The 15,797-nt window shown below is 35.2% G+C and overlaps 2 protein-coding genes across 3 annotated transcripts in view; both read left to right on the top strand.

Moving 5' to 3' along the window:
- Nucleotides 1-4,973, top strand: part of LOC143205871 (putative ATP-dependent RNA helicase DDX43) — a 279,365-nt gene extending 274,392 nt beyond the window's left edge. For both annotated transcript variants that reach the window (XM_076418906.1, XM_076418907.1), the window contains 8 exons: nt 1,921-2,031; nt 2,093-2,358; nt 3,133-3,262; nt 3,320-3,692; nt 3,754-3,863; nt 3,925-4,444; nt 4,500-4,668; nt 4,735-4,973. In XM_076418906.1, the coding sequence (XP_076275021.1) occupies nt 1,921-2,031; nt 2,093-2,358; nt 3,133-3,262; nt 3,320-3,692; nt 3,754-3,863; nt 3,925-4,444; nt 4,500-4,668; nt 4,735-4,854 (1,799 nt within the window). In that variant the 3' untranslated portion in view covers nt 4,855-4,973. The remainder of the gene's footprint in view (nt 1-1,920; nt 2,032-2,092; nt 2,359-3,132; nt 3,263-3,319; nt 3,693-3,753; nt 3,864-3,924; nt 4,445-4,499; nt 4,669-4,734) is intronic.
- Nucleotides 4,974-7,513: 2,540 nt separating this feature from the next.
- The window catches only part of LOC143205870 (putative ATP-dependent RNA helicase DDX43), a 42,102-nt gene continuing 33,818 nt past the window's right edge, over nt 7,514-15,797 (top strand). Inside the window, exon 1 of the mRNA XM_076418904.1 lies at nt 7,514-7,580. The gene's annotated coding sequence lies outside the window, so the exon portion shown is untranslated. The remainder of the gene's footprint in view (nt 7,581-15,797) is intronic.

The raw sequence follows: 15,797 nt of genomic DNA, 5'->3' as shown, positions 1-15,797 counted from the left end.
AATTTGGACACACATGCTCCTATTAGAATGTGTCCAAAGTTAACAGACCAACATGTTGTCCCTGAAAAAGTACTAAGATGAAGGTCAAGAATTGTTTATGTGTAATAAAACAAGTTGGGGTGAGTTTATTCATATTAATAATCATTCAAATATTTATTTTTTAATTTCAGATATTAATCTCCTCCTGAAAGAAGCTATGCAGACAGGAGATATTCTTTTATTTTTGGATCAACTATTTGATAGTTGTAACTCTTTAAGGAAGGATTATACACCATCAATAAAGGGGGGATATTGAAACACGAAGAAGTGTGGTGTAAAGCGATTCAATATCTGAATAGTTCAAAATTTTATTACCTAAGTAAAAATAAATTTGTTAGAGGGCCGTCAATCAAAAAATTAATAACTACCTTGAGGGGGTTCATTTTATTAAAGAAAAAATATTTGAGTAAGTTTCTCAGCAAATATATTAGCTTAAGGATTCTTAACCAAGATAGTTTGGAAAATGTTTTTGGATCTATTAGAGCTCAGTGATCCAGGAATATACATCCTTCATTTAGTATCTTTAAGAAGTCTTTTAAAGCGTTCCCTATAAGTTCCTTCTTTTCATCTCATTCACCATTAGAATATTGTGAAGTGGATGAACATGAAGCCGCTTTAGATAATTTACATTCTTTAATAACAGGGGATGTATTTCCAGGAGTTGAGAAATTGCAACTTGACTGTATAACTTCAGTTTTAGATGTTCCTATAAGAGCAAACAAAGTTTTATATTGTACCATAGTGTACATGTCAGGTTATTTAGTAAAACTTTTGAAAAAAGAAATTAATTGTGATTTTTCCTAACACACAATTATGAACAAATCAGTAGACTCACAAATTGAGACTCATTTTATAGATGCATATTGTCATGCCCCAGGCTCCAGCAAAAATGTTTTATTATACTGTCAGTAGGTCTTTGAGCTATCTCTTTTATTTTATTCAGTGATTTTGCCACGTCATTAATATAACAAAATGTTTGTCAAATGTTTAAAAAAAGTAAATTTAAAAGTCTTTAATTGTAAATTCCATAATGATCTTTCAGATTGAATATTAAAAGTACTAACAAGGTGCGCTATATACTTTTTGAGTAAAACGGCTCAACAGAATTTTAAGAGGGAAACACTCAGAAGTTTACTTTCAGTATAAGAAAATAAAGACAGAACAGGAAAAAGAGGGAAGAGATAATTTTAATTTGCAATGCACCCAAGTTTTTTGTTTATGATTTTATATACAGGTATATAATATTTATATTTTATAGATATATTTATTTTTATATTTTATGGATATACTTTATATTATATTTTATTGGTATATTTATATTTATTTATTGTTATAGATTATATTTATATTTAGTTATTTTCACATATTATGTTTTTATTTATTATTAAATATATTTTATTTAATAAATTTATTTCAGAAAAAAATTGTTTTTGTTGAAGTTTCATTGGTCAATTGAATATGACGTCAAGACTTTCACGTGCCAAACGTTACTAATGAGCCGATCAAATATCTTTATAGTAAAATAATTTTCTCACAGGGGCCTATAATGGAGATTTATATTGACCAATGAAATTACTTGAATGGCCAATTGTCGCGCCCTATGGGTATTGTGCAAAGCAAAACTTTGCGTCAGACTCCCCTAATGAATTGCATCTCTATTATTCTATGGGCTCAAGGTATCATTCGTCTACGAACTTTCCTTGATACAGGTTAAAATCAAATATTTGTGAAATCTTTTCAATTATTTGTAACTTTGTGTAAAATGAGTTATAGACACGGTAAGTTACTTATTCAAAAAATTTATTTTTAAATAACCTGCCAAAATTTAAAGAACAATTGATTTTTCTAAATGCATTATATTTAATCATCAACTCATTTCAGAAAATAAAAGGGGCATGGACAACAACCCCTGTTATAACAGCAGCCGCAAGAACACTTCTAATAGCGTAACAGAACTATGGATAGAAAACAGATTTATCGGAAAGATTATAGGTTAGCATGAAATATTTAAACATTGTTAAAACAAACCAACTATTATATGTATTATTTACAGGGAAAGGGGGTGTCAATATTAGAGCTCTAGAGCGAGAAACAGGCGCAAGTGTTCAGGTGACTAATCAATTGGATGGAAACAAAACTCTAATCAGTGTTATTGGTTCCACCAAGGCAAGCAATAAGGCAATTAAAATACTTGTTGCAAAAACTAAACATTCGCCAGCACCTCTTGTACCAGAGCTACCACCTGCGCCAGTACCAGTTATTATTGAGCCTCTGAAAAAAAGCCCTCCCAAGAAAGATTATTTCGACTCAGATGAATGCGTAAGTTTTTCACATATTTGATATAAGGTATAAGGTCATCAAAATTAATTAATATTACACAATATCTTATATAATTATTATTGGTATTACTAAAAATTTGCGAATTGCATTTTGTGTGTTGATAGAGTAGAATTAGTTCAAAAAAGCTGATAAATTCTTGTGGAATGAAACTTCTGGAATATCTTTCTTGATCCTATTCATAATTTTGTAGCTGTATTAGCATATAGAACTTGGATATTATCTATTCTGATAGGGAAATATTTTCTCTGTAGACTGTAAAATGGACATAGACAGATGTATTCTCATTCAAACTGATTCTACATTATTCCAATGTCTAATTATTAATTTTGTATATTTAACATAGGAATTTCCTTACTGCTTCGTCGTGGTCTTTTAAATAGTATTTATAATGCTAAAAAAACTTCATATTATTCTGAATTTTCTTTTATCGGTAATACAAACTCTGGCTTCCTTAGGACAATTATTAAATTTGGAACGCAAGAAAATATTTACTTTATGAATCCGTTTGTTTATAGGCCAACTTAGTTGGGGTTTAAGTAATTAATGAATTTGGAATTGGATTTGGAAGTATGGATGGATTTGGAGAACTATTATATTAAGTTTGCTCTACGTTTATATAATTTAGGGAAATGGTCAAATTACCATATTATGAAGAAGTCGATTAAATCTGCGATTGCATCTGTACTTCTAGGCCACAATCTTGGCTTGCCAGTTGATAATATTGTACATTTATAATAATTTACTTTTTATCAGCTAAGGGAGGAAGAAGTCTATTGGTCCCAGTTTCCCGAAATTAAGAAAAATTTTTATGAGGAACACCCTCAAGTAAGTGCCTTAAAGGAGAAAAATGTTGCCGAAATAAGGTTCATGAAAAGTAATATAGGTAAGTGGCCACGCATGTGCTAAAATTCACTTAAAATTACAAGTTAAATATTTTCAGTTGTCGATAGAATTATGGGAAAAAATGATGTAGTTAAGCCCATAGCCAAGCCATTGTTAACATTTGAGCAGGCATTTTATAACTGTCCAGAGATTTTAGTAAAGCTCAATAAAGCGAAATTCCACGAACCAACGCCTATACAGTGCCAGGCTTGGCCGATTTTATTATCGGGAGAGGATATGATTGGTATTGCTCAAACTGGGTCCGGGAAAACGTTGGCGTTCTTGTTGCCGGCGTTCATTCACATTGAGGGTCAAATGACGCCGAAAGAAGAAAGACGCGGACCGGCCGTCCTCATTGTGGCGCCCACACGAGAAATGGTTATTCAAATAAATAAGGAGGTGAATAAATATCAATACTCCGGAATAACGTCGTAAGTATTTTAGAGAGATAAGGTGTCGTGCAAACGTTTAAATGAGATCATCTTCTTACAGGTGCTGCGTGTACGGCGATGTCGACCGCAAGAAACAAGTTGCTGCTCTACAGGAAAGTGTCGATATCGTAATCGCAACTCCCGGAAAAATGAATGATCTGATGAATTCAGGTGAGAGCTTCGACTTACTTAAATGTTGTTTCCAATCTGACAATGCATATTATCATTTTAGGTGACTTATTTATCGAAAATATCACTTACGTGGTATTAGACAAGGCGGATCGTATGTTAGACATGGGATTCGAGGCACAAATAAGACGGGTGCTCTATGATATCAGGCCTACGAGGCAAACCGTGATGATGAGCGCTACATGGCCTTCGGGCGTAAGACGCCTGGCGGCTAGCTATACAAAAGATCCAGTACAAGTTTACGTCGGTTCTAGAGATCTAACAGCAACGCACTCGGTGAAGCAAACTTGTGTAGTGTGTAAGGAGAGTGAAAAAGAGAATCTTCTCTTCGATTTATTAGATAAATTGAGTATTAACGATAAAGTGATTGTGTTCTGCGGTACCAAAGGAAAAGCCGTTTATATCTCTGTCGAGTGCGTCATTAGGCGACTACCCAGTGCTTCAATATATTGCGGTATGGAGCAAGAAGAGCGTGAAAAAGCCGTTACCGATATAACAGACGGAACCGCAAGCATTTTGATTGCCACAGATGTAGTTTCCAGCTTAGATATCGGAGATGTTACGTAAGTGTAACAACATGTTTCCCTTTAGCATAGTTAATTGTTTCGCTTTTACCAGGCATGTGATCAACTACGATTTTCCTAAATATATGGATGAATATGTCCATAGAATTGGCCGAACGGGAAGAGCTGGCAAAATGGGTGAATGTGAATCGATCAGCTTCTTCAGCAAAGATGATTGGGCGAATGCATCCAAACTTATAGAAATATTGGAAGAGGCAAGCCAGGTAATGTATTGGCGACAATCATCAAGTAGTATTTTTATTAATTATTTTTTCCATTCTTAACGACAGGAAGTATCAAAGAATCTATGCGAACTAGCGGAACTATATGACAAATCATATAGGAAGAAAAATGAGGACGAAGTATTGCCGAAAAGGAAACCGTTGACCTTCGCAGAATTTTGGAGCTGATAATGAAAATTAAGAATATAGCTGATGATCATAATCTAATCATGATACATACTAACTTGTTAATGGATGATATTAATATTATAACGTTTAATAATTTAAAGAATAAACATCGTTAATTTATATAAGTTCTTTAGCTCAACCCTATAAATTTTTCCTTTTAGCAACGCTAATAATAATTTTATAATAAAACTGGCACACGCGACAGAAGATGTCCTGTTAAAATATCATTATTAATACCGAGTAATTTTAATATTTATTTGGACACACGTAAATGCATTCATACTTGATTTGGTAATAACAAAATTTTAATTTCATTCCAATTTAGATTATACCAAATGTAATGAGGTGAACTAATAGACCCTATGCACGTCAAAAGTCACTACTCTGCGATGGTGGAAGTATATATACGGAACCGATATTGCCGGTATCAGTTGTTCCATTTACGTGACTGATAATAGCATTAGGCGAATGTATTAGTCCTCAGAACAAAGCTCGTTTGATTAAACTTAACATATCGTAATTGCTCGCTTTTAACTTTCGTTTATATACCAACAATGCGTTGAAAGTACTACGTGTATCACTTACCATCAATCGGAATGCCTAGAAGTTCATAGCTAGAATTCAATGTTGTACTTGTTATTGGATTTCAGGTTTTATTAGTAAATGCATTTCTTAACAAAAACACTAATACAGTATTGAAAATATTAAAAATGCAAATTTATGTATCAATAGTCAAAATCAACATTCCATAGAGCACTAATTTATAAAATAATTTAATAGAATTCTAATTTCTCATTTATTGGTGTGTTGTTAGTTCCCACGTGTGACACAAGGTAAAGTATAGTTTGGTAGTTTGGTATACTTGCGCCTAATAAAGTCCTGGTAAAATTCTTTTTTTACTTCGCAGAATTTATTACTTGCCATCAAATACCAGTTTAATTGATCCAGTTTTTATAGAGTGTGGTATAATGCGAATTCAGGTCTCTGCTTCAATGAAGAAAACCCTCCGAGAGCGATCCTTCCCTCCTCACCGCTAGATGATCGGCTCATTCATTACCCACAGTTCCCATGTGATGTGGAACCCACATGTAAATGATGTTCTTGCCACTATTATAAGTGATGGTGTTTAGCTCGCGGATGTACATTATCAGTGAATGATGTTACTGTACTGATCCAAAACTTTCTAGAGAGCTCATGGAGTCAATGATAATTACCACCGAGATCACTTCTAGGCTGTTATGAATGTATTTCAGGGCTTTATTGATGGCTAGCAATTCGGCAGTAAAAATTCTTGCCAAAGAGAGCAATTTAAAATGCTCTTATTTTAATGCCGAAATATATGCAGCTCCCATATATTCGTTACTCTTAGATACCTCTGGGTAGACCAAGAGGGGATTAAGATATTTTTCAGAAAGGATTTGTTTGAAAAGGGAGCGCGCACTAAAAGAACTGATACCATCTTTGGGAAGAAGCCTCGCCGAGAGATTAACGGTTATAGGTGCATTTTTCCAGAAGGGTGTTTTATTTACAGGTCTATAAGCTGAAGGCATCTCTAATGAAAGACGGTTAGAAATTCTCTGAAAGTTATGACAAGACCCTTTATATATTCTGCCCAAAATAGTGATATTGCAGTTGGTAGAGAAAAACCCATTCAAGCCCATATTGAGACAATTTTGGCTTGAATCTCAAAGAGCCTACATACTTTAGTAACAGGAGCTCCCGTCGAGAATTCAAGGAAGAAATCTCCGCTTCGCAAAGTAAACTATCTATCGGGCTGGTACTCCTAAAGACTCCTAGCGCAATCCTAGTGCTGTGTTTTGGATTTAATTAAATATTTTTATAAATGAGGGCGCTGCAGAAATGAAACAGTGGCGGCCATAATCAAGCTTACTCAATGTCAGCGCTCTATATATGTTCAAGAGGGCACCCCACTGAAAGTTATATATTTATTTGCCATTTCGGGTTTTTGGGACCACAGGCCTAATACTTTTCAATTCTAGTTTTTCAATCCTTTCGGAAAAATATTCGATAATTTTTTCCTGTCTGTCTAGCTTTCCTATTAGTTCAAGTAGCAATTCGTCGGTGGTTGCTTTATCTTTCTTTGTATCTCTTTGATTAGTTTGACTGACACTTTAGGCATAAGTAATTTTACCATTAACTTTGTTATATGTTGTCGGTTCTTTCTCCTCACTCATTGCTTCTTGAGGTTTAACTTGAGCTATTCTATTTCTCCTCTCCTGTAATGTTTTAGCAACTACACATCTTCTATAACTTGCCGGATGCGCTTCATTCCAGTTTGCATATTTCGACTATCATATCATTTAATTTATTTCATTAATTTAGAGATTATATTCAATATAATATACTATAATATAATATAATTTTCAATTTTTTTTATTTATATTGATGACAATTTTACAGTTTTCTTATTTTGAAATTCCTATCCTTTGATTGCCTAGGTTCTTGCTAGATGTCGCGCGCCACTTGTTTTCTTCCTCTAGTAATATTTTCACAATTAATTTGTAGATTTTGTGGATTATTTCTTATATTCCCGTTTTAATTACTATATTTTCCTTTTATTAATAAATTAGAATTACCCGTAATTTATGTCGTCGGATATTGTTTTCGATTCTCATTTGAAGAACTGACGTACGCGCATGGAAGGTTATGTCTTCGTTCTGTTTATACGTTTTGTTTATTTTATTTTATTATTGTTGTGTTTTTAGGTTTTCTTATGGATTAGACAGATCTTGTGTGATTTCGCACCACTTGGAGGTCTTGTCGGGCACCATCTGTGTCACTAGAAAATTTGCTTGTGCTTGACGATTGAATACCACCAGACTAGGATTGTACTTTTGCATGAATATTTGGTAATATTTCAGGGTGAGTTTAGATATTATCTTTATCCTTATATCTTTTCTTATTCGAAATTGATTAATTAGATGACCCGTGTCTTTTGATTTCATAAGACATGAAGTCCACTGAGATTACCACTCCGCGGGATGGTGAAGTGACGCCATAAATATATTTTGATGTTGTTTAACTACCTTTATTTTATTTTATTTTGTTGCTAGTTATTTTCCGACCAAGACATCAGCAGTGTATTTGTTTTTAGTATTTTTTAGGTTATCTGCGTCCAGATTATTTAGCAGAATTGGTGGAATTGATCATGATTTATTTGGAGATGATATATCCGAAGCTGTCCGTGGCACCATCCAGCCCTTCTGTACTCGATGATTGAACACTATCAGATTAGTACTTTACTTTTGCTTGAGTACTTTCGTGTATGTTGAATAATATATTTGTTTTTATTAAACTTATTTGTTCGAAATTTATTAGTTAGATGACTTATGTGTTTTGATTTGCAAGGTATGAGGTCTATTGAGATTACAACCCTGTGGGTCGGTGCAGTAACTTCGTGAATGTGTTTCATATTGTTTAACTACTTTTATTGCCAATCATCTTCCCATCGGGATATCAACAGTTTATTTATGAGTTGATGGAATTGTTGTGTTCTAGTGGTGCAAAGCATTTTGGGACTATTGATACTATGAATTTGCTACTTTTCTACACTATAAGATGAATATTATTTGTCTTGTTTTATGAGGTGTGTCTCTGTCCTTTGAGTGATTGTTTTAGATGATTGTGCTTTATGCAGAGGTTGTGCGGAGGTTATTTTGTGAGGATAGATATATAGAGATGATATGAATTTACGCCATCTCATTTGATGAATTAGAAAATTTATATTCCTTTATGGATTTTGATATTATTTGTCTATTTGAGCAGTCCTTAACCCCATTTACTTATTGTCTTTGTTTTTAGGTAGATTGGGCGACACAACAAGACTCCTATGTTGTTTACGTGATGAAGATGCGGATCTGTAGTGCTATTGCTTAAACTAAAGCAAACCATCAGCACCTCTCGATCTTCTCCATGCCATTTTACATGATTGAAGCATATTCTCCCATGCTCGTCGTTCCGGATCGTCAGCTTATTTTAATTGTTTAATGGTTCCTATAATTTGGCTTTTTTTTCTTGCTTATGACTATTATATTAATTACTTAATGATGCTCGAATTATAGTAACCATTGTTTTGAATTAAACTATGTAATAGTTGCATGCAGTAACACTAACATCTAATACTAGTATGCCTAATACTAATCATTTTGAATGTGTATTTGTGGGATTGTGGAATTATCTGTGTCTATCTCTGTCTTTCTCAAGGGGCGTCTCTTATCATTACTGGTCTTTTTATTTGTATTAATGCGAGGGGGTTATTTTGAAGGATATAGTATGTTGAAAATATATGTATTGAAAGTTATCTTGACAGGGCTATTATATGTATTGTGCTTTATTGGTTTAATTAATCATAATAATAATAATAATAATGAGGGTTTATATTACTGATTTCTTCTTGTTGTTCTTGTTATTATCAGCTGTCAGTTCCGGGATTGCTGGACTTCTGCGATATTTTCTTCTTCATTAATAACTTTGTTTGCCCAATCATTCAATATTTCAATTTTCTTCCTGTTTATTTTGTTGAGTGCATTTCTCATTTCCATCTGATCATCGACATTTTATAAAGATCTCTGGCGCTCAACCTTTCGGCCTTTGTGCATTCATTCATGATGACTATCTTGGCTGCATCTGCATACTGCTTCCATGATTTTCAGTCTGAATCTCTTGATGTATGCTTCCATGTTTCCATTGTTTGTTATCAGTTGCACTGCTTTTCAGTTTAGTTCTAACCTTTCAAATCCTACTGTTTTGCAGTGTTTGTAAGTGTTTCGGCCGTTGGTGAATTCGTCCCTGTATCTTTGCCATTTTTGTAGAATCCATTTCTTCTTTTCTTTTCTTGCTGTGATTTTACTGGTCCAACCCAGTCCGTCTTTGTCTGTTTGATTCTTCTCAGTGGCAGCCTTGGCTAGTTGGTCGACCTTTGTTGATTCCGTTGTGGTAAGCCTTTTTCCCATGATATTTTCGTTTGGATACCCCTGGCTGCTGGCTCTCGCAGTACCTTGTGTACTTCGGCTACCTTTCTGATCTTTGTCTCGTCGTTCTCCAGTTGCCAGATAGTCGCTCTGCTATCTGTTTTGATGACGGCATGCATATCGCCATGTTTTTCTTCTAGCATTCTTATGGCTAGAAATTCAGCTAGCCTGCTGTTAATTCCATTTTCTAGCCTGATGCATGCCTCTTACTCCGTCCCGTCGCTCCTCCGAATGAATATACCTACTCTTGCTTTTTCCTGCTTCACACTAGCATCCGTCCATACCTTCGCTATGTGTCTTCCTATCTCGTTCTACTCGATCTCCAACGAATCCGATCTCCACAGTTTTTCCCATGACCAACACATGTATTCTTGCTCCGGCCTTGGCGGGCCTGGTGGATAACCGTATTTTTTTGCCGCTCATGCTCTTGCTTCGGCTTCTATCGGTAGAGGAACTACTCCTACAATTACTTGTAGCGCGCTCGTCGGTGCTGTTTTATACGCGCCAGTGATTAATATTAGAGCATATCTTTGAATCGCGTGTAGTTTCCTCTGAGTGTGTACTTTATTTACATACCGTCCCCATGTCTCGGACCCATATAGTATGGCTGGCTTTAGGAGTTATGATTTCTTCATTTAATTTAATTCTTATCTTCGCAAATCTGGTCGTACTGGGTACTACTGGGATTTCTCTCCTGCGGTCATATCTTCTTTTGTTCAATTCTTCCATCATAAAGGGGATCTCCTTTGGATATATCATAGCTTCCGTTTTTTCTTTATTGTATTGTGCTCTTGATTCTTCTATCCATTCTAAGCATTTGTTCCATTCTTCTTTAATTTCTGTAGGTGTTCGATGGCTGATTGCGATAATTTGGTCGTCGGCGAACACTTGTGCTATCATGTGTCTGTTGTGTGTCAATCTCAGCTATCTTATCGAACCAGGAGTTCATATTAATCAGTCATAGAGTCGGTCCTATGCTCGATCCTTGTGGGCACCCCTGCTCTATTCCGAAATCGATTTTTTTGCTGATTACCGATCTTTCAGTTAGGAAACTTGCAACTGAACGTATAATTTTCTCGTTAATTCCTGCTTTCATTTCACTTAATGCAGAAACTTGTGTGGCTGTATTGAAAGCATTTTTTACATCTAAAGCCACAACCAGCACATGTCTTGCGTTCTTTTGTTCCGACTCAACCCAGTTCTTTAGGCCTCGTATGGCTTCTATGATGCTCTTACCACTTCTGAATCCGTACTGCATTGTACTGTATATTGTTCTTCTCAAAAGTTGCCTGCAATCTCCTATTCAATATTTTGTCACTTACTTTCCCCAGGGTCGGCCGTAGGCTGATTGGCCTTTGTCCTCCGGACTTCTTCCTTAACCAGCAAAGTTTTGCTGTTTTCCATACCTTGGGGAAGTATCCCGCGTTGTAGCAGTTTTTGTAGAGTGTCAACAATTCTTGTTTCTTCTCTTGCATCTCCCAGTTTCTTTTCACTATTTCGTGCGGAATATTGTCCTTGCCGCTCGCCTTGTTTTTTAAGTTCATTATGACACAGTCCAGTTCAGCTTCTTGTATTTCTTCTTCGCCTTCTTCTTGTTTGCTCTATTCTTCATTGGTGACCCTTGTCATAATCCTTACAAGTTATTCTTTTTCTTCCTCCTCTTGTTTTGGATGATATTTTTCTACCTTTTGTTTCTTCATTTTATACATATTGCCCGGTTCGGCATCTTCCAGTTTTTAAACTATTTTCCCCCTGCTGACTCCTAGAGTCTTTATTATTTTCCAGACTCTATGCCATGGTTCAATGTCGAATGTGTTTTCTATTATTTCTTCTACATGCTTCTTCTTTTCATTGATAAGCTTCTTGAATGCTCGTTTCATTACTCCATATTCCCTCACGATGTCGGTCTTGTCCCCGTCTTCTCGAATCGGATTTTCTTCTAAGTTCCAATTTCTTCTGTTGGAATTCTCCATCCTACCATTCGTTGTCTTCTTTTATTATGATGGTGGTTGTTCCGATGGTGGTAGCAATTCGTCAGTGACTCCTTGCCAGTTGGTCCCGTGATAATCAAACTTTTTCTTCGATGTCTTGTTTCTCAGGGGTCTACCCTCTATTTCGAAGTGGATGTATTGTGGATGTGTGTGGTCGCTTAGTGTCTCTCCAGTTTCTTGTACCTTCCAGTTGATCACGTTCACTCTCGACTCCTGGTGCTATCAATGTTGCTGTTTCCCCTATTACTGATAAATGTGGGAGCTGTTTGTTCATTGTGCACTAGTTCCAGTCGGTGTGATATGGTCCAGAATATCAGATTTGAACCTCTGTTGTTTATTGTATTGCCTCCCCATTAAGTGTGTTTGGAATTAAAATTACCAGCTACTATCCATTTCTTCTGGTATTTCTGCCATTGTTCTTTTTCTTCTAGGCAATTCATGTTGTCTCCTGTCGGGTGCGCGTATAAGTTGGTGATTAGTCTAATAGTTTGACTATGACTATATCCGGTCCCGATATTTCTCTTATCGTCATAGCCTGAATATGATTTCTGATCTTGCATTCATGCCTATTTTGTTCACTGACCATCCTGTCCATGCTTTAGTTCTTGTTGCTGTTTCTTGCCCCAAGATTTTGTCGTATTTTTCTTTGTCGGCTTTCGCTCTCATGAGCGTGCTGGCTTGGATGCCTTTTTCGATGTTTATCTGTAGGATTTTAGAGCCATTTCTGCCTCATTTCTTCCATGGCCTCTTCTTTTCTTTTCTTATATACTGGACAGGTTCTATCATTTGCTCTATGGTAGGAGTTTACCTCCGGTGCTCCTGCTCTTTTGCAGTTCGTACAATTCGTGGTGCTGCTCTTGCAGTCCCTTCCCCTGTGCGGACCTGCACATATATAACAAAACTGTGCGCTTCTGCAATGTATCTGCTTGAGCCCGAATCTGCTGCATTTATAGCATAGTAAAATTTCTTTGAAGTCATCAACGAATTGTCTCAAGTTCCCTACAACGACTTTGCCCTTTTTTAACGCTGCTCTATATATGCTGGGAATTGTTTCGATTATAACGTTGTTTCTTTTGGGTTTTCACATATTTATTTATTCACTACCTTGATAAGTTCTTCTGGTTCTTCGTTGTTGCCAGTCTTTTTTCTTTCTTCTTGGATGATGTTCATAATCTCTTCGTTTTGATCAGCCAGATCTTCTATTATTTGTTCGTCTGTGATCTCCCTGGATACCCCTATGATTTTGAATTTGGGACGTTTCTTAGTATTATCAATTTTGATATCACGTACAGAGCTTATTTTTTCTATCAGGTCTTTCTTTTGTGTCTGTTCTTTATGGATCAGTCATACCAGTCCATGCCTGTGTACTCTTACGTGTTTGAGGTCATCTCCTGCTAACTCTTTACGGGTTAGCTTGCATCTGATGGTGGCTAATGTCTCCGCGCCACTTGCTTTTTCCTTTCTGATTTTAATCTTGTATTTATTATTAATCTGTTTCGGAGGTTGCCATTCTAGATTAAGTCTGGTGGTTTTCGGTGCCTTTGACTGGGCGTTTTGTGGCTTCGAGAGTGCTTTATTTTCATTATTCTTTTTTGTCGCCGCGACCTCATTGTACGTACACATCGTATTAGAGGTATTTTCGGTCTTTACCTCCACGGTAGTCATCTCGATTCTTCGGTCACTGGTCTAGAGAGTATTCCCTCTCTTGCAATAGGGATTCTATTTTTTTTGTATTCTCTTGTCTATTTCGTGCTGTATTTGTGCTAATTTTTTGTTTATCACCTCCTCCGCCATTGCTTCCTCATTCGAGATGCTCTTGACTTGACAAATACCTAAAATTCCCTAAGAAATAATATAACTAGATCCGTTCTAAAGCCCTAAATATTCAATATTTCTTGGTATATTCAATGTGAATGTATGATCACTCGTAATGCACCACACCTACAGTTCTAGGACTTAAATTGGTACGTAGGTGTGAAGTGCTGGGGAGATTGTTCGTGTACAATAAATATCTATTCTATGATGACTCCTAAACACATTGTGTTTTATTGTGAATTCAAAATATATTATATTCCCGGGAATTGCCCGCCCAAAAAAACAGCGCTTAGAAAATCAACGATTATCGCCCTTATTGATGTAACGGTTTTTATGAACCTTCATCACTGACCGTCTCTCCGAACACGTCTTCACTCTGTGAAACTCAAACGTCTACTTATTTACGAATACGAAAAGATTTTTCCTAACTAGGAACGTTAATAGGACTGTGTTATTTTCAATTTCAGCTCAAGAGTAAATTACCAAGGTTAGTTTCAATTATTTGATTTTAAGAAATATTATTATTAAATTCAATAGGTTTCCAAATATACAGCAGGCATAATGTGTTGATTTAAAAACTATTATACATCGGTGGGGCGTGTGGACCAGCATTAAGATCCGTAATTCAATTCCATGAGTTTTCACTAAACCGGATCGTTTGTATTGTGTTTTTCGTTAGACGTTTTTCCTTTGGTTAGTTTGTGTTCCGTTTTGTTCTTTGTGGTTTCGTTATTGTTTGTGTTTCACCGCTGTATTTAAAATATCTGATTATATTTAAAAGATTTAACAAACTGAAAGGAATATTTTATCCAGCAATAGGCCTGGTAAATTTTATATAAAAACTATATAATAATATGTCTGTTACAAACCGTCAAGAATTTAGAATATTCCAGTATAGAAATTAATTGAAACTTGGATGACTAATGCTTTATTGTTTTACATGAAAACATATACCCAGTAAGATTTTCCTGGCTTCACGAGTTGGTAACATTAGTCATTGCCATTTTAATGAAAGATGGGATGTGGGAAAACGTTAAGTATTAGTTGTTAAATAATTCTATTACCGATTATTTACTATATAATTATGTTTGCTCTGTATTTTAACAATCTTGTTATTCTCACGGTTTAATAGTCACTCGGTGTCTAAAAGTCTTTGTTATCGATCATATATTTCAAGCATATTAAATATACCATATATTGTTTAGTTTTTAACAAGATGTACTATAATTATTTTATAGACAGCATGTGAGAAGTCTGATCAAATTGTCAAATATATCAGATATATTTGGGAATGGATTTCTACAATATAATTCTCCCGTTACGCTTTCTCACTAGTTGCCATTTCTTTTCATGGTGTCAGAGAGATAAATTAGTAAAATTGTTAATAATGCTAGCTTATTTCGAACAGGACAAAACCCTTATCATTGGTTATTGGTTGGAAGGGAAGATAATTGGCAAATATAGTATGCTTTCTGAGTAGGCGTAACGGACATGCCATATTCACGTAACTGTAATTACAATTATAACATACGTAGCTAAGGTACAGTTTACTTTTATTTCAAGAAATATAGTGAATACCCATGGAACTAATTTATAGTCTGTTCAATAAAACAGTGAACTCACGTCATCTGATTTTATGACGTCAAAATGTCACAATGTTGCCGCATCAACTCTGAGTTGTAGTTGGTTTTAGCTTTGACATACAACATAAAAATAAAAACCATCGTTATAAAATATAATTTATTTTAATGACAGTACCTATAATGCATATATTATCGAAGGACTTAAAACTACGATTAATTATGCAGTTATAATAGTTTGTAGGTTAGGGTTGTGTTTTATTATATATGTATTAAATTTTTTCCATACTACCTATCAGTTAGAGTTCCAGGCGTGTTTTTATGTAGTGGTGTTTCCTGGAGGCCTAATCCGTATAATTAACAAATGTATATCCAAGTAATATATTTTGTTGTCATTAGACAGCATACTTTTAGGCATAGTGTTTTCTTTGGTGCACTATTTCCTTGTAAAGTAATTTTGATATCACTGTATTTCTTCTTATTTTGTTCTGTTACTACCTGTATACATCTTTCTTGATAAATCTAGATTTAATCATTGCGCTCTTCCTAATGCATTTGCCATATCT

This window comes from Rhynchophorus ferrugineus, unplaced genomic scaffold, assembly GCF_030347505.1.
Source record: "Rhynchophorus ferrugineus isolate W39M unplaced genomic scaffold, kcgeb_rfMv2 rfM30, whole genome shotgun sequence".
Classification (NCBI taxonomy): Eukaryota; Metazoa; Arthropoda; class Insecta; order Coleoptera; family Curculionidae; genus Rhynchophorus; species Rhynchophorus ferrugineus.
The sequence above is the reverse complement of the archived record's forward strand: the minus strand, read 5'-3'. Positions and strand labels throughout refer to the sequence as shown.